General features: G+C 40.3%; 2 protein-coding genes across 8 annotated transcripts in view; both read right to left on the bottom strand.

Annotated features, from left to right (window-relative positions):
• Window positions 1-4,849: 4,849 nt before the first annotated feature.
• On the bottom strand, window positions 4,850-9,709 carry slc22a7a (solute carrier family 22 member 7a). The gene is made up of 10 exons (XM_042104807.1): window positions 9,332-9,709; window positions 8,782-8,885; window positions 8,520-8,674; window positions 7,985-8,153; window positions 7,725-7,842; window positions 7,510-7,619; window positions 7,171-7,385; window positions 6,873-6,981; window positions 6,573-6,776; window positions 4,850-5,064 (listed from the first exon to the last, which is right to left on the bottom strand). Exons 1-10 carry the CDS (start codon window positions 9,707-9,709, stop codon window positions 4,977-4,979), a joined length of 1,650 nt encoding a protein of 549 aa, XP_041960741.1. The 3' UTR covers window positions 4,850-4,976.
• Window positions 9,710-10,676: 967 nt separating this feature from the next.
• The window catches only part of ttbk1a (tau tubulin kinase 1a), a 31,892-nt gene continuing 16,542 nt past the window's right edge, over window positions 10,677-26,026 (bottom strand). For 6 of the 7 annotated variants that reach the window (XM_042104852.1, XM_042104853.1, XM_042104854.1 and 3 more), the window contains 6 exons: window positions 25,842-25,999; window positions 24,680-24,866; window positions 23,967-24,109; window positions 23,029-23,584; window positions 13,483-14,864; window positions 10,677-12,829 (listed from right to left, as the gene is read on the bottom strand). In XM_042104852.1, coding sequence (XP_041960786.1) covers window positions 12,460-12,829; window positions 13,483-14,864; window positions 23,029-23,584; window positions 23,967-24,109; window positions 24,680-24,866; window positions 25,842-25,999 — 2,796 coding nt within the window. In that variant the 3' untranslated portion in view covers window positions 10,677-12,459. Of the gene's footprint in view, window positions 12,830-13,482; window positions 14,865-15,124; window positions 19,409-23,028; window positions 23,585-23,966; window positions 24,110-24,679; window positions 24,867-25,841; window positions 26,000-26,026 lie in introns of those variants that run through there. The other variant, XM_042104858.1, reaches the window with a different exon arrangement.

Raw genomic sequence — 26,026 nt, 5'->3', positions numbered from 1 at the left:
AGTAAACAGCACACCAAACAGAAAGCAAACAGTTACAAAAAGGCACTTGGCTTCATAAGAGATCGCACGTGACAGCCCGCACGGACGCACGCACAGACTCGCAATCACGATGAGCACCGGACTCCGCACAGCTGTTTTTATTTCTCTGGCTGTTGCAATTGATATCAATGATTATTAATATGAATGCACTCAGTAAACAGCACACCAAACAGAAAGCAAACAGTTACAAACAGGCACTTGGCTTCATAAGAGATCGCACGTGCAAGCCGCACGCACGCACGCACGCACAGACTCGACATCGCGATGACCGCCAGACAACGGACAGCGTAGCGTAAAATTAACGGGTGACAGCAGCGCACACGTCATCATTCCGGAATCGAACCGGCGATGCTACTGGATCAAATCCTTCAAGTTGCCACATCTTCTCAATAGAGCTACGGAAGCTCTTCTTAACGCAGTGCTCGGTGTTATGTACATTATTAGAGTCTCGTGACGCTGGCCATTGCGTGCAGCCTAGGTCATATTTTGTAAAAAAAAGATTTTTATTTCTCTGGCTGTTGCAAATGATATCAATGATTAGTATGAAACAGAAAGCAAACAGTTGTAAACAGGCACTTGGCTTCATAAGAGATCGCACGTGCCAGCCCGCAGGCACGCACGCACGGACTCGCAATCGCGATGAGCACCGGACAGCTGTTTTTATTTCTCTGGCTGTTGCAATTGATATCAATGATTATCAATATGAATGCACTCAGTAAACAGCACACCAAACAGAAAGCAAACAGTTACAAAAACGCACTTGGCTTCATAAGAGATCACACGTGACAGCCCGCACGGACGTACACACAGACTCGCAATCACGATGAGCACCGGACACCACACAGCTGTTTTTATTTCTCTGGCTGTTGCAATTGATATCAATGATTATTAATATGAATGCACTCAGTAAACAGCACACCAAACAGAAAGCAAACAGTTACAAACAGGCACTTGGCTTCATAAGAGATCGCACGTGCAAGCCCGCACGCACGCACGCACGCACAGACTCGACATCGCGATGACCGCCAGACAACGGACAGCGTAGCGTAAAATTAACGGGTGACAGCAGCGCACACGTCATCATTACGGAATCGAACCGGCGATGCTACTGGATCAAATCCTTCAAGTTGCCACATCTTCTCAATAGAGCTACGGAAGCTCTTCTTAACGCAGTGCTCGGTGTTATGTACATTATTAGAGTCTCGTGACGCTGGCCATTGCGTGCAGCCTAGGTCATATTTTGTAAAAAAAAGATTTTTATTTCTCTGGCTGTTGCAAATGATATCAATGATTAGTATGAAACAGAAAGCAAACAGTTGTAAACAGGCACTTGGCTTCATAAGAGATCGCACGTGCCAGCCCGCACGCACGCACGCACGCACGCACGCACGCACGGACTCGCAATCGCGATGAGCACCAGACAGCTGTTTTTATTTCTCTGGCTGTTGCAATTGATATCAATGATTATTAATATGAATGCACTCAGTAAACAGCACACCAAACAGAAAGCAAACAGTTACAAAAAGGCACTTGGCTTCATAAGAGATCGCACGTGACAGCCCGCACGGACGCATGCACAGACTCGCAATCACGATGAGCACCGGACTCCGCACAGCTGTTTTTATTTCTCTGGCTGTTGCAATTGATATCAATGATTATTAATATGAATGCACTCAGTAAACAGCACACCAAACAGAAAGCAAACAGTTACAAACAGGCACTTGGCTTCATAAGAGATCGCACGTGCAAGCCGCACGCACGCACGCACGCACAGACTCGACATCGCGATGACCGCCAGACAACGGACAGCGTAGCGTAAAATTAACGGGTGACAGCAGCGCACACGTCATCATTCCGGAATCGAACCGGCGATGCTACTGGATCAAATCCTTCAAGTTGCCAGATCTTCTCAATAGAGCTACGGAAGCTCTTCTTAACGCAGTGCTAGGTGTTATGTACATTATTAGAGTCTCGTGACGCTGGCCATTGCGTGCAGCCTAGGTCATATTTTGTAAAAAAAAGATTTTTATTTCTCTGGCTGTTGCAAATGATATCAATGATTAGTATGAAACAGAAACTTCTTGACTATAAACATGCCAAGTTTCAAAGTTCTCAGAGCTTGTGTGATTGATCTGCACTAGTTTATATGCCTTAACTCCCATACGGACAGGCACTATTTTAGTCCTTTTTTTGGTTTTGGGGTGTATAACAATATCTGTTAATTTAACCATCTTAGCAGTAAAATATTTTTAGCCAAGAATCCATTTCATATATGGGAGACCTTAGAGATGAGGAAAAACATTGTTGGGTTTAGTTCTACCTCCGGTTAACCTGGCGAGCCAGACCCACATTAAAATGTAGGGTCTGGGCACTCACCGTTCGCAGTGCTCAGTCCGAGGGGCGGGATAATCAGTTGTCTTTCAAATTCCCTCTGCACGCAATAGGACGCAATAGGATATTTGTTTTCAAGTAGCAGGGAATTCAAGCCAAACCGTTGCAAATCTGCCATCAATCATTATGTTAAGCCCACCAAACGACTCTGTACACGATTTCAATGGCCTGATTAAGTTTCGATTTCTGGAGCTCACAAGCCAACGGAGAGTTGCTAGACTAGCCCTGGCAGCAAATTTAATTTGCTGCCGCTAGGGGCGCGTCTAGATTTCTAGGCTAACCTCCGGTAGGGGTATCTCAAAAATGTTGGGCCATTGTCACTTGCCCTCAGCAAAAAAGCACAACAAGCAGAAAGCAAACAGTTACAAACAGTCACGCACTTGGCTTCATAAGATGTCGCGTGCCAGCATGCACTCGCGCTGACCGGGCGGCGTGGCGTAAAGAACGGGAGATCGCGGGACAACGGCCGTAACGGCAGCCGGTGCATCAGGCCGGATTCGAACCAGCGATGCAATTCTTATTGTGCTACAGCACAGTCTTCTCAACAGTGCCACGGAGGCGCTGCTTAACGTAGTGCTCTGTATTATATACATGATTAGAGTCTCGTGACAAGCTAGCTATTGCGTGTAGGGCAAAGTCCGCCGCTCGGCGGCGTTCTCCTTTTTTCGTAAAATTGATTTTTATTCCTCTGGCTGTTGCAATTGATATCAATGATTAATATAAATGGCCTCAGGAAAAATGCACAACAAACAGAAAGCAAACAGCTCCAAACAGTCACACACTTGGCTTCATAAGATTTTGCGTACCCGCGTGCACTCGCGAACGCGCTGACCACCGGACAGCATCGCGTAATATAACGCCGGACCGCGTGACAACGGCAGCTGAAGCATCAAGCCGGATTCGAACCGGCGATGCTACTGGCACAATTCTTAATATTACTATTTTGCTTAATGTTGGCTTACCAACTTTTAAAAACCTTTTACTCTAAATTGTAACTATTGTAAGGTCCATATTCTTTAAGTCGCTTTGGACAAATATAAATAATATAATGCCAAATATATATACCTAACCATAACCATATGGAGAGATAAAACATATAGAATCACAAGAATTTCCCTTGATATAACCTGACATCTGACATCTGCAAGTACTATCAAATTACTATGCCAGATGTGGGTAGTCTCTAGATTCTAGACTGTCCTGATAATATATCGCTAGCATAGTGATTATAAAGGGAATTTTTTCCTTAATTTTTGATCAACGATTCTCGGGACACGTAAACACATGAAACCTGAAACTTGGTAGGCATGTAGGCATGTTGCCCCACTAAACTTTTACGAACAAATTTGGTTTTGTTTGGTTCCATGGGGCCACCGCTGATTTATTTTCGCGGAGAGGATGTACAGGACTGAGCGGCGGTCATATGTTGTACCGCTATGCGGTACATCTAGTTTTTTTATTATATTGATTGATCTAGTGTCATATGCATAAAATGTAAAGCACATTGCATGACCATTGTATATGGTAATGTGATATATACATAAATCTGAACTTGAACCTGATCTTGAACATGTGTTATATTTGGTGCTGTGTGTGTGTGTGTGTGTGTCTGTGCAAATGTCAACAAAGCCATGTAAATCAAGACATACTTTAATACTAGGTGCTGGACAAAAAATTGACCCAGAAGGAAAGTATAGAGTCTGCATACTACTAGATGCAGCTTTCAATGCATACAGGCACACACCCACAAGCGATAAATATTGTTGTGGCCCAAGCAGCTATTGAAATGTGTCAGTTGTAGTAGCACCCCTTATGGACATCATTTCATGAAGTTCAGCATGCATCCCATGACTGACAGGGATTTAGCATGTCAAATGAGCTGTTATGGGCTGGGTTGATACGGCCCCCAGGGACCAAAAGCTTGTATGCCTTATGGGGCTATATCGCCTTATTCTGAGTTTTCTTTTTTGGTAGTTTGCAAACAAAGTGCATTACCACCATCTGCTGGACTGGCAAGTGTACCCTGTAGCCTCGTTCTGGTTTACAATGGCCACCGGACGAATATGGCAAATTGATACTACTGTATATGCATGCCAAGATTCATGTGTTGTCCGGTGTCCCAGGAATCCCCCTCTCTGCCCCACAGTTTTCAGTGTAAGCCACTCTTCTTTTTGACTGTCCTAACTATCAAGTGTCAGTCTGCATGTATCACACCTGAAGCTCTGAAGGGCACTCTTATGCAAGGGGAGAGGGACAGAGTGAGATTGTTTCCCCACATAATAATGTCTCTGCTCTGTCCCTTGTAAAGGAGGATCTAATGTGACATTTTGTACGTATGGGAAAAGATGGTTTGAAACAGCCAAGAAATCCTACTTTCATGCAGTTTAGCCTGATGGCTTTAATGGTTGCACATACAACAGATAACAAAATGCAGATTGAAAAGCAAAATATGAATACCAAATTGTAGAGCTCATACAAATATTTCCTTTGGAGCTGCAACAGGAATTCCTTTCTAAAAAAGCTCTTCATTGGGTTAAAAAGCAACTTCACTGCATTTCCCCCCGTGTTACTTTGGAGGAAGTGCTCTGCATCTCACTCATCTCTGTAGCCTGGTTCCTGGGGGTACATCTGTGTCTGAGATACGGTGATAGAGCGATAGATAGACATAAAGAGAAAGGGGGAGGGGGACAATAAAGGGGAGTTATTAGAGGAAGACTAAATGTAACACAACCAACTATTTACTTTATTTACCCACATCATTATAGTATTATTATATTATTGTTATAGTGTGTGTATTACAGTTTTTCTCAGTCGCTTTGGTGCTTTTCTCACATCACTATTAACATTTGCACAGTGCAATTCTCAAAACAATTAGTGCAAACTGCAAAACCTAGTGGATGACCTGCAAAAGCACGTCACTTGCTCAAAATGGATAGTCCATTCCTCAAAAGCAGGTATTCATGTCAATGAAACTGTCAGTGTCATCAAAATGAGAAGTCTTGACACCATCGTTTATGAACAAGATAGTCAAATGGCTTTATCATGTTTTCATGAGTTCTCTCAGTGTTTTCCAATGCAAAAAAAGTTCAGAACTCGGTGACACAATACATGCATTTTTACTGTATGCTCTTTGCAATTCTACAGCATTGTGACAGAATTTGATAACTAGTTCAACAATTTTGTATGTAATGACTCAAGCAATGAAATAAAGACTATTAGTTTTATTGGGAACGACTATTCAGCATTCATAAGTATAGTTCATTTTGACTGACATGACATAAGCAAATGATAATGTTAAAAAACAGCAGAGAATTGTATGAAAGCAACTGATACATGTCCAAAAGTATTTGCAATTTGTTCAGAGGAAGGAGAAATTGCTACTATGATGTGCACAAATGACTAAATGTTGTGGAGGTTGAACTAATAGTTATGAGAAATTTCATTCTGATCTGAAAAAAGCACCAAAGTGACTGAGAAAAACTGTATTATAGTGCTGTTATAGTGTATTATTATAGTGTGATTGCACAATTGACCATATGTCTGAAATAGTACTTGGAGTTGCAGACATGACATGTTACAAAATAGATAGATAGATAGATAGATAGATAGATAGATAGATAGATAGATAGATAGATACTGTAGATAGATAGATAGATAGATAGATAGATACTTTATTGATCCCCAAGGGGAAATTCAAATGGATCATATTGTGAGTTCTTATAGATTTAGTGGTGGTACCAGAATTTGAAACCATTCAAACTATTTGCTAACCAATGTAAACGATTCATGAAGAAAAATACACCAGATCCATCTAAAGCAGTGTTTCTCAAAGAGTGGTCCACAAGCTAACCCAAGTGGTCTGTGAGCAGACATGATAAAATATAATATAGATGAGTTTTTTGCAATATTGAACCAACTTGTTAATCCAAACAGTTTTGCAACACTGCCTATGTAAGTTACGCCAGTTTAAATCATATGAATCTTCTGAAACAATAAGCAAGGTGAAAATAGGCCTATTGTGTAATACTGTTACAGTTTCTTAGCTAGATGGTTAATGAGGTATTTTATTGGTGGTCCTTGGTCTGAAAAAGTTTGAGAAACAATGACCTAAAGTGATGAATATCTACCCTATGAAATCTTACCTTCCCTCTTCTACGTCCAGTATGTTTTCAGGTAAACGCTCATTCAGAGTAGGCAGTAGGAACACCACACTCCCACAGAGGACAGCAGTGAGAGCAAACACCAGCGCTGGTGCAAACACCCACAAGTCCTCCAGCAGCATCACCAGCGGAGCCAGGGAACCCCCAATGCGACCAATGAATGATGTGTAGCCCAGACCACACTGCCTAATGAAGGAACCTCCATGAGACTGGGGTGACTGACCAAGTGAAGATGGACAGTACTTGATGATGGACATAGCTGTCTAATTATTCTTATTTTACCTGATAACAGTAGGGTATAATTCAGCAGTATAAAGAAACGCTGTTGTGAAGGCAGCTTCTGAGAATCCTTTACCGGTGACAGCTATGCATGTGCGCACAACTGTATATTCTAAAACATGAAATACAAATAACATCTTCCATGGTATGTAACTAGAAAAAGCACCACACAATGACTTAAAAACTGATTATCTTAAATCATACACAGCTTCCGTAAGAAGACACAGTATGCACATTAAATTATTAAATGCATACCGAGTGCTTTTTTTGCTTCATGATTATAAAGATCTTAAAATGATACCTTTTGGTATGACTGCATTGATGCCTAACAGCCCCCCAACAGTAATGAGGGAGTAAGCCTGGACATTTCTACGGCCAATCCGATCCAGGACAAAGTATGTGCCCACTTTGGCTGGGACCTCAATGGCAGCGTACACAAAATGAGTGAGGTACATATTTAGACCAAAGCCTGTGATATTCAGGCTGATGCCATAGTAGGTGAAGGCCACAGCAAACCTGAGAGATTCAATAAAAAGAGTAATGCATGTTTCTGGAGAGGAAACAAAAAACACTAAGATACAAATTGGTGCATCAGGAATTTTGTTGACCACTTGATGGCACTGAGTTTGAAAATGTATACCAGAGCAATCCAGAACAAATGGTTATTTTTCTCATCTTCTGTGTTCTCAAAAGATCCAAGTAAGTATAGTACTTGTTTGCAGCCTCAGTAACCGTGACCTTGCAGAGAGTCTATATAGTGAAGACATTAACACAGCAGCACTTTTTAAAACCTTTTATAAAAAATGATACATGACCATTAGAATGATGTAACAGATTTATGCAGATTCTCCTGACCTGTGAATCTAGTTTGGCTGAATGCTTGCTGTTCATCCTGGCACACTGCTCCAGATATGTCTTGGCTTCCTCTACCTTGCCATTGGCTAGAAGCCATCTGGCAGACTCTGGGATCCACCTGCAAAGCAAAGATCACAGTAAAAAGTTTAGAATGTCAGACATGAAGCCAATACATTTCAAGTATTCTTCTGTTTGTCACATCTGACTTTGTCTTAAGGATTGGATATCCCTCTGTGACCCCTGACGGAAGAGAATCTCACCACCATGAGATGATGGCAGCCAGGCAGGGGGAAGTTACCACCAGCACCAGATGCCTCCAGTCTCTTAAGCAGTAAGCCAGGAGGCTAAGAAGCATGTTCCCCACACTCCAGCCAAGACTGATGATAGTGCCAGTAAATGTTCGGTGCTCTATATCGATCCACTCAATACCTGTGAGGACCATCACACACTGTAAACACTGTTCTGATAGAATGTAATGTTACATGGAAAGCATAATATACATTGTCCACATCTAATGAGTGCCATATTAGATTGAAAATCACATTTGAAAAACATCTTCAGTTTATCACCAAGCAAGTCTTCAGTGCCTTTTACAGTGTATCCATAATAACCCTGCTATCAATGTATGGTGTTATTTATTCATGATTTATTATTTTTAATATTAAAAATGGATTTCCCTTTGAATGAAATAGAACCCATAGAAAAGAGTATGAAACAATAAATGAATGAATGAGGAAAGTGGTGGATCACTGTGCTCTTATCCCCTACAGTGTCAGAGAAGTGGAGGTATATTACTGAGGGCCATGGTGGTGATTGACATCCCGGTCAGGGAGACTCCACAGAGGGTCCGAATCACAGCAAACATCACGTACGAGCTTGAGAAAGCAGACGCTGTGCCGAACACAGCGCTCGCTAAAAATGACACCAGGATCAGTGGCCTCCGTCCAAACCTACGCAAAGATTAATGACCACAAAATACATATGATCATGTCTCAAAAACATATAAAACATTTCTCTTATCTACAATTAATTTAACTTGAACTGTATGAAAACATACTTATCTGACAAGTAGCCAAATATCACTGCGCCAATGGTAACCCCAATGAAGAAAAAAGTTGCTAAGAGCTGGTTATATTTTTTGTTGTCACAGACCAAATCCCACTGTTGGCAAATTAGTTCAAATAATGATAATGTATAAATATCTGCAACATCCATTTCTTTATTCAGTTGCCAGGACATATAAAACCTCTTCTCAGATGAGCCAATCTCATCTGTAACATATGTTTGACACTTTAAGAGAGTTAATTATCTCAGAATTAAACAAAAAGCCAAGGCGCACTAAAAACTTTGAGTTACATGTAAGCGATTCAGTGAATATGGTCATTCAGAAAAAATACTTTGATTTATTATTTATTCAGTTGGCAGATGCTTTTATCCAAAGCAACTTGCAAGTGAGGTACAACAATCATGGTCTAGGAGACCCATAACTTACTGTAGCTTGGTTGTTGTACATCATCACTCAAAATTAAGTGTCTTTAAGTAGGATTAGTAATTTTAGTCTTTTGAAATAGTTAAATGTGACCACACTGAAAAGTACTTGACACTACCTGAGTAGCGGTGGTGGAGTGAAACTGTGTTCGGTTATAGACCCATCCATTTGGGCAAGTCAGTCTCACTGTCACATTTGACCTGTTGTTGAGTGCCAGGTCAGGATCACCATATACTTGGCAGGAGCTAAACGATCCATGAGGGTCTTGTGGTAGATTCAGGGCCAGGGCATCTTGGTCAGCAAGACCCATCAACCCATCACTGACCTTATCACCAAGGTGTGGCAGGGCACAACGATGAGGTGGCACACCAGAGATAAAACTGTGCAAGAGGAAGTTCAAAGGCAGGATGACACGTGGTAAACATAACAAGTGCAGAACAAGGAACTGGAACTTGGAGAAGCTGCCAACTTCCTCAAGGACCTCCTCAAACCTCATTCTTTAGATGGTGCAGTGACAAGTAGTTGATGTAATTGTGTGGTTGTGGCTTCAGAGATAGTTGATTTTCCTCTTTCTTCCTTTAAGTCCACAAAAATCATGAAGGGAAAGAGGACAAAATGTTGTCGTATCCTTTTTGTATTCTCGGCACGGAGGCAGAGATCTTCTGTTGCTAGACACAGACACTCTATGGCTCTCTCACCATCATCTCATTCCATTTACTCATGCTTGTATCACACTGGGTCACAAAGAGAAGAGACTCACAAGTAGCTCTTTGTTTGAAAGATAATCATTTAGTCACAGCTATATTCACCTGACCACAAAATCTTTACAGAGGCATGGATACATTACAGTACTCTCTACAGTTTTAGTGTTGTGCACTTTTGGTTTGATAGAAAAATATATAGAATAATAACTACGATATCTACAGCATACTGTATGAGAGAGAGAGAGAGAGAGAGAGAGACAGCACAGTACTGACATGCACAGTTTGCTTTTGTATAACGTTTATACAAAACATTGAATAAAGTTTATGCAAAAGCGGAAAAGAAAATATTTATTATAAAGTCCCATGGAGTATTTTGGAACAGCTTTAGTTTGCCCTGACATATTATTCTCTGGTCTAAGGTACTGGATTGTACTGGTAATCATCTTATCAAATCTTAAATTTGTTCCTTACAGTAATTTCTTTTATCACATATTCATCACAGCTATCTGCTTCAGGTAAGTCACTGGTCAACTGCACGTGAACAAGGAAACTAAAAAATCTACCAGGCTGAAACATAGCCATTCCTTAGAATATAAAGGAATATATAATACATATAGTATGGAAATAAAGCAAATAAAATACACATAGAGCTGTTTAAAATGCAGATCTACAGTACATTTAAAATGTGGGATGAATAGGGCAATAGGTCATTTAGATATTCTGAGTGAAGCTGCAAAAAATGGTCATAGAGAGGTAATGGAAAGTTTGACTAGTTTTATAATGATCAGTGTTCAAACAACAAATTATTGTTGTGGTGGGGAGTGTCATTAGACGGTTTCTAAGCATCTTTTGAGATAATTTGTATAGTCATCAAATGAGCAATGGCAGTACATGTCCATGATTTAGAAGTTACGTCATTGGCAAAGTGCAGAGATGCAATCTAATGTTGATCACTAGAGAGAGTTTATAGTCTCCTTATACACTGTCGAAATATGTGACTTATAGTGACAGAATACAGAATACATACAACGTTCCTATTTTCATCCATACCATTCATCATACAAGGATACAAGGAAGTTTATTGTCACATGCATATAGTTACTGGATGTAAGAAATGCAGTGAAATTATGTCATTAACTATAACTAAATATGTAAAATTATGTCATTAACTTCAGATCAAGACCAACTAATTGCTTTTTAAGGATTTACCAGGTAGATAAGTGATATCTAATCAGCTCTCCGTCTAGGACAAATTGTGGGCTTTTTTCACCTACATGTTCCTGAATACCTCCTTTGAGGACATATCACCACAGTCTATGGCATCAGCACCATGAAACTGGGACCACCTGACCTTCAAAACCTTGACATGCACATATGTTCCACTGCATTATGTGACTGTGGAAGACTGTTATGTCAGACAGGGTACTAACAGATTATAAGTATGTAAACACTCCCTCTAAATACCTTCTCGATTTGAATAATATAGGCTATTATTTGCATAAATTATGCCTAAGTTACTCACAAAAATCAGTACAGTGGATGTTATGGGAATAACTGGTTAAGCATGCTTGCTGCGTTTGAAAAAAAAAAAAAACCCAACATAGACCAATAGACTAATCTGAGTCCTCAATAACTAAACTGTTCCTTTTTCGAGAGTGTAGATGTATTAATGAAAGGCAGACATACCTTTGTTATTTTCTACAGTATGTTTCTACGACCAAATAATGGAAAAATAATCAAAGATATTCTGAGGAAGATAAAATATCCAGTGTAAAGACAAGAAGGACCCAATCCAACCATGGGAAAGGTAATCTAAAATTTCTGATAATACATCACAAATACAAAAATCTCTTCACAAAATGATTGCAATTGCATGTAAATAGTAGTTATGTGAAATACAACCAATATATAAGTTCATACACACTGAATCAGGAGTACAAGGAGGGCAGAATTGTATTGTTGATTTTCAGAAAGGGCTTATCATGTATGCATCAAACAGCTGTATGTGGAGATTAATACTGGGCATGTTTTTTATATTTGTGCTGACTGAAGATGTATTGTGGATCAATCCACTATTAAAAGAGTGATTGTAAAAACTGGAACAGGGTTTGACAGGATTTAACCTTTGGTAAAAAAAGGTTAATATGTTTTAAAGGTGCACGTTTGGCATCATACAGTTTGCAGGCATCTGACATCAGACCTGAAGAAAACAAAGAAGAAATCCCAAAGAGATCTTCATCTTCATGAATGATAAATCACATCAGCATATAGGGGACAGTTTACACATAGCACCATATTGGCATAATATAACATATAACCTCTAGAGTGCTAATATAATTCTGGAAGCTCTTGTTAAAAAAATATAACCGCAAATCACTGTTTGGTAACATAGCAACAAATAATGAAAGTCACATACAGCCAACGATGATATTTGACTGATTTGTCCAAAGAGTAATGCCTGTCCCTTTTTTCATTTCAGGCTATTTCTGCTTAATAATGTATTTACCACATGTCCTCAGTCCATCAAATGAGAAGCTTTGTATCATCTATCAGCTGTTGCACTCTTTACTTTTCTGACTCTCACGGCAGCTGGAGCTTTGGGTGGTTTCCTGGAAGGCATAGTCACTGATGGCTGTGCTGTGGCCCCTTCCTTAGACCTAGTGCTCTGCTGGAGGGGCACAGTTGTGCTGGCTGGATTTGGTGCTTTATGTCTCTGCCTCTCTGTGGCCGAGGGATGGAGAGGTGGCCGACATAGCGAGGGATCAGGGATCCTGTGGGTGGAGCCAGTGCTGTTGGAGTTGCAGTGGGGAAGCGTGTGGAGTTTCCCACCAGGTTTTGATGGGTGTGCTTTTGGGGATCTGGGCTCTTTCTGCTCAGGGACACAGATGGGTGCCATTTTGTTCACTGGAGGGCTGAAATAAGAAACAACTTGGTCATAAAATAGGCCATAATAAAACTTGCATGAATGTGTATTGACCTGGCAATATTTTTGCAGGGTTTTGTACCCAGCAAACGAATAGCCTGGGCTGCTACTGGAAATGGGAGATGTGCTTATAAACCCCTTATATGACCGTGCTCAAAAAGACATTTATGATGTCATAAAATCAGACTAAACAAGCAAAACCTAAAAAACCTACTTAATTTGTTTTTACTAAAGGGTTAGTTGATGCTAATTAAAGCATTACTGTCAAGGATCCTTCCGCTAACATGTTAATGCATGATCAAATGTGAACTAGTGAATTCTGCTGAAAAGCAATAGAAGCCATTTTGGAAATGTTAATGTTTTCAGTGATTAGTTGGAATTGTATTTCTTTGAAATGGACACTATAATAGTTAGTCTCTCTTGGTGATTTGTGTGTTTGTAATGTGAAATGAAACATTCCATACGTTGTGGATTAAATTAATTGAAACATTTACAAACCGTTAAATCCTAATGAAATGTTCCAAAACACACTAGCATATATGGAGACCATGAGCTAATGAGTTTGTAATGGCTTCTATTAGTTGTTGTTTTTTAAATGAAGTAATGTTCTTAGCTCTAAAAGTCAAAAGCTAGTTAACCCACTGGATGTTACTTGTTGGTGCTCTCCTGGAGAAGCTGGAGTTTGCTGAAGTCACAGGCACAGGACCAGCTGGCACCTTCGGGAGCACAGGAGTTTTGACAGTAGCTATTGGCTGAGGAATCCTACTCCGCATTGGCCTCTCTCCCTTCTCCTCTATGGTGTGTGGACATTCCTCTGAGCCCATGGTGGACAGGGTCAGAGACCCTGATGAGGATTTAGTTCTGGAGGCCTTCCTCTTCAGCACAGTTAGGTGAGCCAGATCTGTTTGGTTCCCCTTATTGAGCAGCAATTCTCTGCAAGAGGCTGAGCCATCAAGATTGTTCCGTGAGATCAAGATGGGTATCCGACTTGTGCTCTTAGCGTGGCATTTTGATACTACCTTGTGCACTATCTGTTCCTGAAGTGCATCTTCTTTGGGATTATTCAAATTCACCATCTCAGAAGACCCTGGTTCTTCCAGATTAACTGAGATTAGAAGTGGAGGCTTATCAGGCAGAAGAACAGTCTCAATTAAAGACCCACTGACTGCTGGGAGAGGCTTCTCTGTAGCCTTTTCCCGTTCAGCAGAAGGGTCATTCTCATGATCCCTCCCAATTTCGCTCTGCTCCTGGTTGACATCTTTTTTCTGGGGAGGACTAGAGGACATGACATTCATGTGGGTTGTTTCTGCAATATGGACAAAAGTTTGCTCCACTTTGGAGAAAGTGGGTGATGGAATTGAAGCATGAACAATGGATGTTAGAGTATGTGGACCAGTGGATGTGGTGACCAAAAGCTTGGAAGTGTGTAGGGTGGTAGTGCAGGGTGAAGCTCCAATCTCTAAAACACCTTGATGTCCACCCTCTGCTGCTGTCTGGGCATGCTCGGTCAGAGGAATACTTCCAAACGTTCCGTGATCTGCCTCTATAGCCATCTCCCTATTGTTGTGGGACTTCCTTATGTCTCCAGGAGAGACCAGGACCAGAGTTTTAGAGATGTCTTCTGCATCTGGATCTGGATCAGGGTCTGGGTCAGGGTCAACATCTACCTCAGCCACAGATGAGGACTCCCCGAGGCGCTCCTCGTGGTCATCAGCCATGAGGGTGGAGGGAGCGCCATCTTGACTCCGCTCAGTGCTCCGGTCACTAGCTTTGCTGCTGGACTCACTCTTGGTGACGTCATCGTCTTGGGGCCCACTGTGCTGGGTGTCCGGAGGAGTGGCAGCATACGTGCGGCGCTGGTGCAGAGAGCCGGTCAGCATGACCGTAAGGAAGTCGGCCCTCTTGGCCTGCAGTTGTGGCAAAATGTAGAGGAGCTCTTTCTCAGAAGATTGAGCCTTAGTGCGGTACTCAGTTGGAGACAGCAGAGGGGTGTCATTTGACTCCATCGCTTTAGGTGACAAAACCTACAGGGAAACAAAAATCATCTTACATATGCTTAATATTTATCACAAGGTCCCAACTACACCATTATAGCAAGATGTCTTGATACTTGAGACTGACAAACAAGACAAGAGTTAAAAGAGGTGACAAAAAGGTAACAGTACATCAAGACTGTTTGATTGACTGACTGATTCTTTGTGTATTAGGAAATAAAAGCTAAAATCTATCCATTTTATATAAGCAATGTCATAAAAGAACACCATGAAAATGATTTATTCCCCATACCAAATTATTTTATTGTAGTTTGGTTGTATACAAGCTTTTCAAGATTGTCTACAATACATACATGAATACAAAAAGGCACAAAAATGCTTTGTGGTTTTCCCTTTTTTGAAAGCACGCAATCCAAGTGGTTCCCCATTTGATTAACCACACTATCCATATGGACTCCACCAACATAATAACATGCTTCATTGATAAATAACTATATTTTATTTTTCATATCTATCTATTTACACCATATTTATCAAAATCTTTAAAATACATGCGTTACCTGTAAATATTACAAGCATCCTGTACAGTGATATGTGATACAAAAGAAATTCGCTTTAATGCTTACAGTATATTTTGATCATACATTGAAAACTCAAAGATCATGGAGCTAGTCATTCATCTGCCAAAAGGTGGACGTTTCAACAGAAGTTAAATTTAAAAGCCAGCAGTATTTTGTAGGATAGTCAATAATAATAATAATAATAATAATAATAATAATAATAATAATAATAATAATAATAATGACAATAAAAACATTGGTTTATGATGCCTGTGCTGACGCATGACTGTTGTGGTTCTGCTTATTCATTTTTGTAATAGATACAAAAATGACTGAAAAGCAGATGGATAAAACATCACTCTTCTGTGCCTGAACTACAGCATTAGATAGTTATCTTTGGTCGGTGACCCAATTCACAATTAAAGAATTACCTTCATCATTCACAGTGGGAAATATGAATATGCCAAATGAAAATTCACCACATATAAATCTCACTTGCAATTTTATCAGTCAATCTTTGTTTAAGATTCTGTAAATGAAACCATACAAATGTGGGACATATCACTTTCCTTCCTTCTTCGTCTATTCTACTTTCATTTCCTCCTCTCATGTCAATAAGAATTTGTAATACTATGCATTTCTCTTTCTCTTTTCAAATATTAAAAGAAACAGGATAACAGAGGTTCAGCAATAACAGACAACTACAGTTTTAAGAAATAAGTCAAACGAAAAGAAAAACAGAAGACACATTGGATACACATCTGTTCCATTTGAATTTCATAGCTTGTAATGAAATGAATAGTGCAGCAAAAAGTAATGGTTTGAAACAGAAACATTTTTGCAAAAGGCATCCAAAATTTCGGAACATCCCTCAAAACATATCACATTCATACATAAGCTGTCTTGAGATCTTACCATGTTTCTGATGAATATAACATGCAAATAATATCATGTAAGACAACTTTATTTTTTTTTCTTTCCATTATTGGCTTTTGTTGAAATGGGAAAACAGCATATTTACAAGAGTAACACTACCTCCATGAGGAAAAAACAAGTATACCTTTATCCTGCCTTTATCCTGTGACCAGTTATTGAGTCTTACACAGATGTGCAAAAGAAGTGCAAAGATTTAGCAGCTTGACCTTGCGCATTACAAAGTACAATCACTTAGTAAGAACCAAGGCAATGACTTACAGTAATCAAAACAGTAGCAGATTTCACTACAGTGACATGGTATGAGAAACAGTCATTATTGGAAACACTCATTTATCCTATTGGACACACTCAAGAGCCTGTATACAATCAAAACAAAAGGCTATGTAACTAAATAAAAGAAAGCATCAGTGTAGTCTGTGTGAAATGCAAGCAGACCTGCATGTAGTGACTGTATTTTTGTTTTTATTTGTCTTTAAATGATTACATTACATTACCTTATGTTACCTACTCAGCAATCTTATGTGTGGAATCCCTATAGAGCAAAAAAGGACACTTTGGTACCAGTGAAACCTTCCTCTTGACATTTCATACATTATTTTCATGCAGAAATCTATTGTGTTTTAACTTTTAGATATATTGTAAACAAATCAATATTTGCTTTTAGTAAATCATGAGAATCCCATTTTTTGTGATAAATATATGTGCAAACAGGAAGCTAATGTGAAAGGCAAAATGTTCAAAATGAAATTAGTGTTGCATGCTTTTTTTCCACAGTAGCCCTTGACACATGGTTCTAATGCAAGTCTTCAGCTTAACTTGACTCACATTGTACATCCGCTGTGTCAGAAATCAGTAGCATGAAGCACAACTAACACCCTTATCAACACATCGACCACAAACCTCATGACACTAACATATTCTCAAGCACCACGCCGCTGCAACCCCGTGCCACTGGAACACCTTTGCAATGTAAGCTTAATCACAACTCACACATTTATTCTTATAATTATGTCCTGACATGTTATACTGTAATATGTAGTGTTTTTGTTTGTATATTACAAAAAAAACAAAAACATTCCAGTGCTAATAGATACGTTTGCATTATTGCCTTACTGTCTGTTGCATCACTGTCACTGTAGGCCATGGCTAACTCCTCTCCTCACTCCTTTGGGTAAAGTGCAACAGTGAGGTAAAGTACTCAAAACAACAACTGACGACACCACATGGAGCCCAAATCTTCTGATTCATTGGCTAAACACACCGTATTCAATCATCCACTGCTACAGGGCATGTTGTCTGCTCATGGTCACACACACACAAACAACAGCTCAACATGTTTTTAGTTTGACACTATATTCTATAGCCCTAGTCTAGGTCAAATACTTTCTACTTGGACAGCATATTAAAAAAACAACAACAATGGGAACACAAAACTTTATCACCTGCAACCAGGAGTAACAGGACAAAGAAAAAGCCAACACTCACACACACAAGAGATATGACCACCCATCCATAACAAAACCCATCAGCTCTCCTGGAAAAACTGGTATACATTACCTCATTCTGAAGAGTTACAAATCAGACCCCTTCTTGAAGAGCTGAGCAATTGAACCTCTACAGTACATTCCACACTAGCAATTTGTACTAGATAGAACTCCAGTCCTCTAGGTCATTCATTAACTTTTACATGTGGTATAGACACATTTTTTAAATCAATTGCGAAGTCAGTATCTGGAAGACATGTATAAAATGCAGCACAAGTAACAAGCTCCAACATAAATCTGTTGCCTGCCTTCATGCTCCATACATTGATATGCTTTTCCAATGGTTGGCTCAGGTAACAGGAGCTTGGGTAAAGTTTTTCCACTTCAAATCTGCAGTAATATATTCATTATTTTTTAACAACATTATTATTTGCAAAGAATGCTCCATGGTTTACTCAACCCTCTTACACAAGAAGTAACTTGGAAGGCTACCTACAAGATTCTATCATTCAAACAATTAGTTTATTTTAGTTTGTCTCAGAGGCAACAAATTCTCCACGGAGCCCTAAGCCAAACTGTGACTTCTACCTGACTCACCGGTTCACACTAAACTGAAATAAATATCTGGTGAATAAGAAACCAGTGTGCAGCTATAGTCAATGAAGGAGAAGGTGCACTGTACACATGACTTGATACAAATGATGTGTTATTTTTAGCAATAGCTAATGGGCATTTAGTTTATATTTTTCATTTAAGGTACTTATGAACACCAATAAATCAAGTGGTATTTGTCTGGTACCGATACCTGTCTGTTCTTGACATGATTCTTGAAATAATGATTAAAAAATGAATGAGGTACACAAGTTCCACCAGTTTGAAAGGGCCAAGATTCTTTGACGTAAATATTGGAAATATTTGTGTACAAGTGTGCATGAGTGAACTCCTTGCATAAGCATCCAGCCAACAAAGCAATAACTTCTGGCCTCAATATTCACCTTCTCTAGCTTGAGCTGTCTCTAATGAGCCTTGCAAAAGAGAAATACACAATTTATTGCATTAGAACACCATTTTTTGTGTTTTGGTGGGATTAACATTTCAGTCCGTTTAGCTGTATGTATTTTTTTTACGTATATATTTGAGTCTTCGTCTGTGTGCGCTATGAAAGTGTGTGTGTGTATGTGTGTGTGTGTGTGTGTGTTGGGGGGTGGGGGGGGGTATGTGTTTGTATATGTGCAAGTATAGGGAAGTGCTTAACAAATATGAGGAGAGTAGAGGAAGCAAGCAGAAGGTGCCTTTAACTGGCATTCTTGTTCATGAGTTTTGCCAGCATCTGCTGGATCTGTGAGCGGGACACGTTGAGCATGGAGTGGCGGCTGCGTGGGCTCCCGGGCGTCTGCAGTGGAGCGTGGCGGCGGGAGCTCCAGCGGCCTTGTGCATGGGCAGGGCTGCTCTCCGCCGAGCGGCTGCGCTGGATGAAGGAGGCGTTGGAGGCGTGAGGGTACTGTTCTGTCTCCAGCGTGGATGACGAGAAGACGTAGGATGCTAGCCGCCGCAGCTGGTTAGGCCTCGGGCCATGCAGCCTGTCCTCATCCAGCTGGAGAGACAAGATAGATGAGAGAGAGAGAGAGAGAGAGAGAGAGAGAGAGAGAGAGAGAGAGAGAGAGAGAGAGAGAATACAAGTGCACATATTAGTTTTGTGGTGAACTATTAACATCCTGTATAACCTATACCATTCTATCCATGCAGCACAAGGGAGGAGAAACACTTTCAGAAAGGAAGGCATCACCTCTTTTGGTTTTAACAGACCACCCAGACTCAACAGAACCTAGACCCAGACTAGGACATTTGCTAGAAACAAAGGGAGGGTGATTTATGGTGCTTCATACTGAAAGGAGGAGGAACAGCTGAAAATGGGGAGGCTCTCTGTTGCCTAGAAGGAGACCCTACTACACAGACTACACAGGTCTTTCAAGACTGACATTGTGTCACCACTGGGGAAGACAATATTTTGGCTGGTTCATATAGAGTATGCAAGAGATGACAGTATTGATGCTTTGCTCTGATGCTGCTCAGAAACCATTGCAAACGCAAACAGTCTGGAGAGAACAAAAAGCAGTACATCAGGCACACAGACACAAACACACAAATCAATAGATGGGTTTATGATGGAAACAAAACCAAACCAAACTCATGAGATATTGAGAAAAGAACAAAAAAGTTCATCTTTAAAAACAGACAGAGGAGGGACTGTCCTAGACTGTGCTTACCGCAAATACATCTCTCTCTCTTCTTTTGCCGCTCCCTTGGTATTTTCTCCTTGGGTGAAATCAACTTGTCATACTTTTGAGCGACACAGTAGGTCAGACAAAGGCAGCAGTTATGTGAGGAGTACAGAGATAATGGTGGGAAAAGCAGGAGTCCTTCGCTCTTTCTTACTGTAAAATTGGAGCGGCATGACTAGAAGTGCATGAGTAGAAAATGTTGTGAAATGGTGAGAATCAATAAGTATCTTGGAATGTTTTCAGTGAATTTTGTGTCTTCATTAATGTGATTGATGATGCTTTGCTTCCAATAGGATGGTAAATACAGACAACTGACATCAATTAACGCAAGAGGAATTCGAAAAGTTGTTAACAACCCTAAATCTTTAAGTAGTGATTCACTCTGAGTTTTGAATGTTCTGAACATTGACTGTGGCTTTCAGTATATAGTATATAGTATATAGTATATATATATATATATATATATATATATATATATATATATATATATATATATATATATATACACACACACACACACACACACTCTTTTGATCCCATGAGGGAAATTTCAAGCTAGAAACAACACTATTTTTTTAAGAAAATGCCCACAAAAGCATTGTTTGATCTTGAGTAAAGCTAAATAGTTGTGTTTTGTTTGGGCACTGAATTAGGACACACCGCAGGGCCCAGACTTTTGCTCTTTGTTTTTAAAGACAGCCTTTATTCTAGCAAAATGTTGTTCAACTTAACAGCCAATCAAAGAACACCCTTTCTTTCAATACTCCAATACTGAAGTAATGTTTTGATTGGCTAGAAAAATGTACGCCTTGGTTTGTTGAATGGCTAGAATACTGAATGTCTCAGGCTCGGGCTACACCGGGTCTGCAAGTGAAGCACTCGGTTCGGGGAGCCTAAAAATAGTTTTAGACTGGTCAACTTTTTTTCGAACGTACGCCATAACAGTTAATTACAGCGGAAGCTAATTCTTGCAGCAGATGCTCCGTGAACAGAACGCTTCACTTAAAGGAGAAATCTGGCCGATGTTTACATGATTCTCGATTGCTAAACGTCGCCTAGTCCTGTCAATAGGAGCTGCAGCTAACGGCCAGTACTCCCAGTCAGCTACATGGCAGGTCTGGGGACATCATCTAAATGTGGCTTTTTTGCCTCTTAACAGACTCAAAATGCCATTTAAAGTTCTGTGCAACATGTTTAGGGCATGTTTAGATGATGCCCCAAGACCGCCATCATTCAACCCGGGAAAAGTCATATAACCATTCCAATGACTCCGGAGCTGTTAAGTTAGGTAAATTAAGCTAAAAAAAAAAAAACGACATAGTGCCCAGTGTAGCCTCCTTGACAGTGCACACAGTCACATCGCTAGAGGATTTTGAGGAGAATTTAGCTGAATTTGGATACACCTTTAAGTCTGCAAGGGGCCAAGACTGTGAATCCACCATTTATTTGTAAGGGCTATAATGAGGAAATCTTGCAGACCTATTAATCCACTGACTTCTGCTTTATGCTGTTATTTAACAAGACAGACTTCAAAATTAATATAGTCAAGATTGACACACTGTGGTCTTGACACCTAAACCTTTGCTAATGAGATGTGTATTTGTGTCATCATCATGCTGCAAGGCAAACACCTGAAAAATGGGATGAGGAAGTGGAGAGCCTTGGGCTCTGACAAAATGGCAACTGAATGCAAGCACAGGAGCCACAGAATAATCCTTGCTTTCAAGGCTGAAGTAATGTCAGTCGTATGACTGAAAAAAATATAATCTATTAGATATTCAATGTGAAACTGTCATTTGGGAAGGATGCAAAATGTGCCATTTGGGAAGGCCAATTTCTTTCTATTGTGATTTTTAGGATGTTTTTTGTGTGTGAATTATAACTGCAGTACCAAGGGAAATACAGTACATCTAATTTTCCTTTGCAATATCAGAGTGTAAAGGTTATGTCCAACAGATAATCAAGCTAAAAGTTCAGAAATGTCTATTTTGATTGCATAGGATTTTATGATGGGCTAATACTCTACAAATGTGTTACTTTCCTTGGTGGTGGATATCAAAGTAAAATTGGATAATGAAAGCTAGAGAGCATATGAGAGCATTTTGGCCATTTTAAGAAGATTTTTTCCCATATTCAGAGTATTTTATGAGTGGTGACAAAAAGACCCTACTCCTGAATTTTGACTCTGATCACAATCAGTATGATGCAAATTAACATGAGTTAACAGTTTAACTACACAAAACACCCAGTAAAATGTTACTTAGAATTGGGATTCACAGCCTTAAACATGCACAATTGTTGGAATGACAAATTCACATTAAAATTCTTGTTACACCTAAGTAACTAATACAGCGGCATTTGCATCTCAGGAGATTAAAAAAAAAAGAACAGCAACAAAGGACAAAGGAAACCCATTGTGACCACAAAGTGTTTTCACTATAAGAAAAATTCCTTCGACTGACGGGCAGAAAATTTGCATGTCAACAAGATATTTGCACAACAAGTAAAATGCAATGAAAAATACATCATTCCTCATGAAAGTGCTGTCAGTATGTCTCTCTCTCTCTCTCTCTCTCTCTCTCTCTCTATATCTATATCTATATCAATAAACTGACTTTTTCAGCATTTATTTTTGCCTCCATAGAAATTCGAAAAATGTCATACTATTAAAAAATAAAATACAAAAATAAATGGAAATTAGGTGGTGGAATCCAGATCTAAATCAAATATATGTTTAAACACCTTCATGCACTGCGTATGATGGATGAAAAGTATTCAAATTACTTTCCATTTAAAAAAAACCCCATAGGAACTCTGTCTTTTTAAGCAAACTCAGCATGGAATGCTATGTGTGGATACACAATGAATCTGTAGCAGGGCCATCTTTATCTAGGGCTATGCCGAGCTGGCTGGGAACAACATATTCTCTTACCGGTCTGTGAGGTCCTGTTGGGTCTGACTCCCTCCTTCGTGGCAATGAGCTGCTTGGTGACTGAGCAGGACTATCTGTGGTCGACTGACCAGCTCGCGCTCCACTGATGCGCTTGGACACCTCCTCCTCAGTGACAGGCAGCATGGACCGGGCCCTGTCCCCACCTCCTGACCAACTGGTTTTGGGTCGCACCGTCTGATCCATACACATCGCTCCCCTTAGCCTCCTCCGCTCATCCTGCTCCTCCAGGGGCCTCAGCTCTTCGGGGTCCTCGTCTGTGGTGCCAGACGTGGTGGGCTCTGCTCCTGGGTGGAAGTCCCTGAGCTCTGTCTCTTTGTCAATGATCACCCACTCCTTGCTATCAAAATCCTCCTCTTCGGCAAGTGGCACAGACCCAATGAAGGCATTACTGTGGGCCTCTTGGTCCACTGATGCAGAGGCTTCCTGTCGACCACTAGCCAGTGGGTTGCCACGGCAACCATCCAGCGAGAGCATCTGTGCAGGCTGGGAGGAGTATAGATGCCGTGAAGGCGACCCTAGGATGTCCATGCGTGACCTAGATGTCCATTCACAAAACATGACACACACAAACACTTCCTTCAGTTTTGATTCCACTTGCTGTGAAGGAAAATAGGACATGTTCTATAATAATGTCTGTTATAGACAGATGTTTTGCCTGGCGCTCAAAATCTACAACAGTAGATATGGTGAAAGACAAGCTGAAGGTCAAGGTGCATTGGACTGCACAACAACCTCAGGGCTACTGTATTAATTAAAGCCTTTCTTCTGTAGCACCTCTAAAAGAAGACAGCAAGAGGTCATCTGCATATGATAAGACTTCTGAGCCTCTTTTGAGTCTCTGAGAGGGCAATACTGTTTATGGTTATGGTCACACTGTAAACAATTTGAGCGAGTTTTGCTGTTCCAAAGCCACCCACCTCTGTCCATAACCATCTCTCCCATCAGCAGCAGAGAGGCGGTCAGACTCTGGGCTGTTGATCCGGCGGTATCGGAGTGAACGCACCTGGCCACTGGGGGATTCAGGACATACCCCACGATTACACTCCTCCTCCAGCCCAGCCTAAGGGGAAAATGGTAAAACAAAAGCTGCAGCTCAAATATAGACAGGCAGTGTCACATACACCCTAGAGTTTGCTTTTAAGCAGTTTTTTGTATTCCGCTCACAGATTATCCAAACCATCATTAACCAGCATTACCATTACAACATTTCCAGTAGGAAAATATCTGGTAGAGTGACCAATATGAAAAATGTTCCAAATTGTAGCAGATATTGGTATTCTTATTCATGGAATGTATGTCTACAGGCCATGTATGAAAGGCTTATAAGACTACCCCAGTAAAAGTTCCCAATAGTTCTTCATGCACAGCACAATTATCTTAATCTCAGGTTTTCCTTGGATATTGCTTGGTATGGCAAAGGATGATAACTGCAGATGAGCAAGGCATCATTCCTGCCTTTACATCAAACCTCAAATGCTCCTCAATTATATTTCAGCATCTCCTGCACTTTCCACAAACTGGGATTTTTTTTGTTTCATCCACAACAAAGCTGAGGTGCACGCAGTCTTAGAGAACATTTCTGGGAAAACGCAATGCTCATAAAAAAAGGACATATTGAAGAAACATAAACCTTGCCAAGGTTTATCCTGAGTTTATTGCGGTTGAAGTCTGTATCTTCCCAATCTCCTTCTGTGGCTGTATGCCGTGAGGGCAGAACAGGAGGGGCATTCTCCTGGTCACTCAGGTGCTCATCCTGCAGCACATCATCTGTGTTTTCACGCTGCATGTCACTAGGACCCGGGGTTATGTTCACCACCCTATGTCACACACAATAGAAATTATAGGATTGGTGGGTTTAGGGACTTTTAGGATCTTGTATAAAACATGTGTCTTGTACTAATGCAGAGTTCAAATGTCAAAGTATTTATATTATTGGCATAATCACAATATAAGGTATTCATACTTAGCCACTGGGAGAACATGATCATGTGTTAGTCTCAGTATGAACAAATATGAAAGCATATAACCAGTTTGCATTACAGTAATTTCTTGTGTATTAACCGCATTGTGCCACAGGACAGTGTTTTATGTAAGTTAAAGAAACAAAACCATATTAATACCATATTAATTGCCCCCGTGTATTAACCTCATAGCTGAAGACATTTTGCAAAATCAATGTATAAACCTCAGCTAATAGTTGGGAAATGATGTTATACCACATTCAACCAGAAACTCTTCACACACTTTTATAAATGGCACATCATACTGGACTTTAAATGATAGAACTTAGAGTGTCTGTTTGCACCGCTTTATTCTTCTATTCATCTATTCACCCCTTCTTCTCCTGGGATGTCCCCTTAAAGGGAATATGTCCATAGTCACTTTCTTACATATGTATGCAAACACTGAATCTATAGCAGGAAGTGATTTCTCATTAAATGTGTTCATTCTTGTTTCATCTACTTCATGTACTCTACTAAGTCATGTTGAGATTTTAAAACAGACTGTTGACAGTATTCACACTAGGGGCCCTATTTTCTTTGGTGGGCAAAGTCTGTCAGCTAACAAAGTTCTTATGCATGAAATAAAGCTGTCGTGTGGCATATCGGAGCATTGAGCCGACTCATCTGTGTTTGTGCTTCAATGTCTTGCCCATGATGTTAACTAGCACATCCATTTTGCCTAGTTATTAAAATAGCTTTAGTTAGATTTAAGACATTGCACTTTGCCCATAATTCAAATGATGGCCCAGAAAAGAGTGGAATTGTTGTGGACACCCCTCCCAGTCTCACCCCATCATGGCTGCCGTCTGCCGCGTGTTGTGCTGTGGTGCTGTGGACGTGCTGTTGGTGGAGACCAGGGTGTCATTCCCACCTTTCTCCCAATCATACGGCTCATTCTCCGTTATAATCCTGTCCTTCATACTGTTGTCAAACACTGACATCAGGAGCTGCAAAAACATGAAATCCGTACAATT

This window comes from Alosa sapidissima, chromosome 9 (assembly GCF_018492685.1).
Source record: "Alosa sapidissima isolate fAloSap1 chromosome 9, fAloSap1.pri, whole genome shotgun sequence".
Lineage (NCBI taxonomy): Eukaryota > Metazoa > Chordata > Actinopteri > Clupeiformes > Clupeidae > Alosa > Alosa sapidissima.
This window is presented reverse-complemented; position numbering and strand designations above follow the sequence as displayed.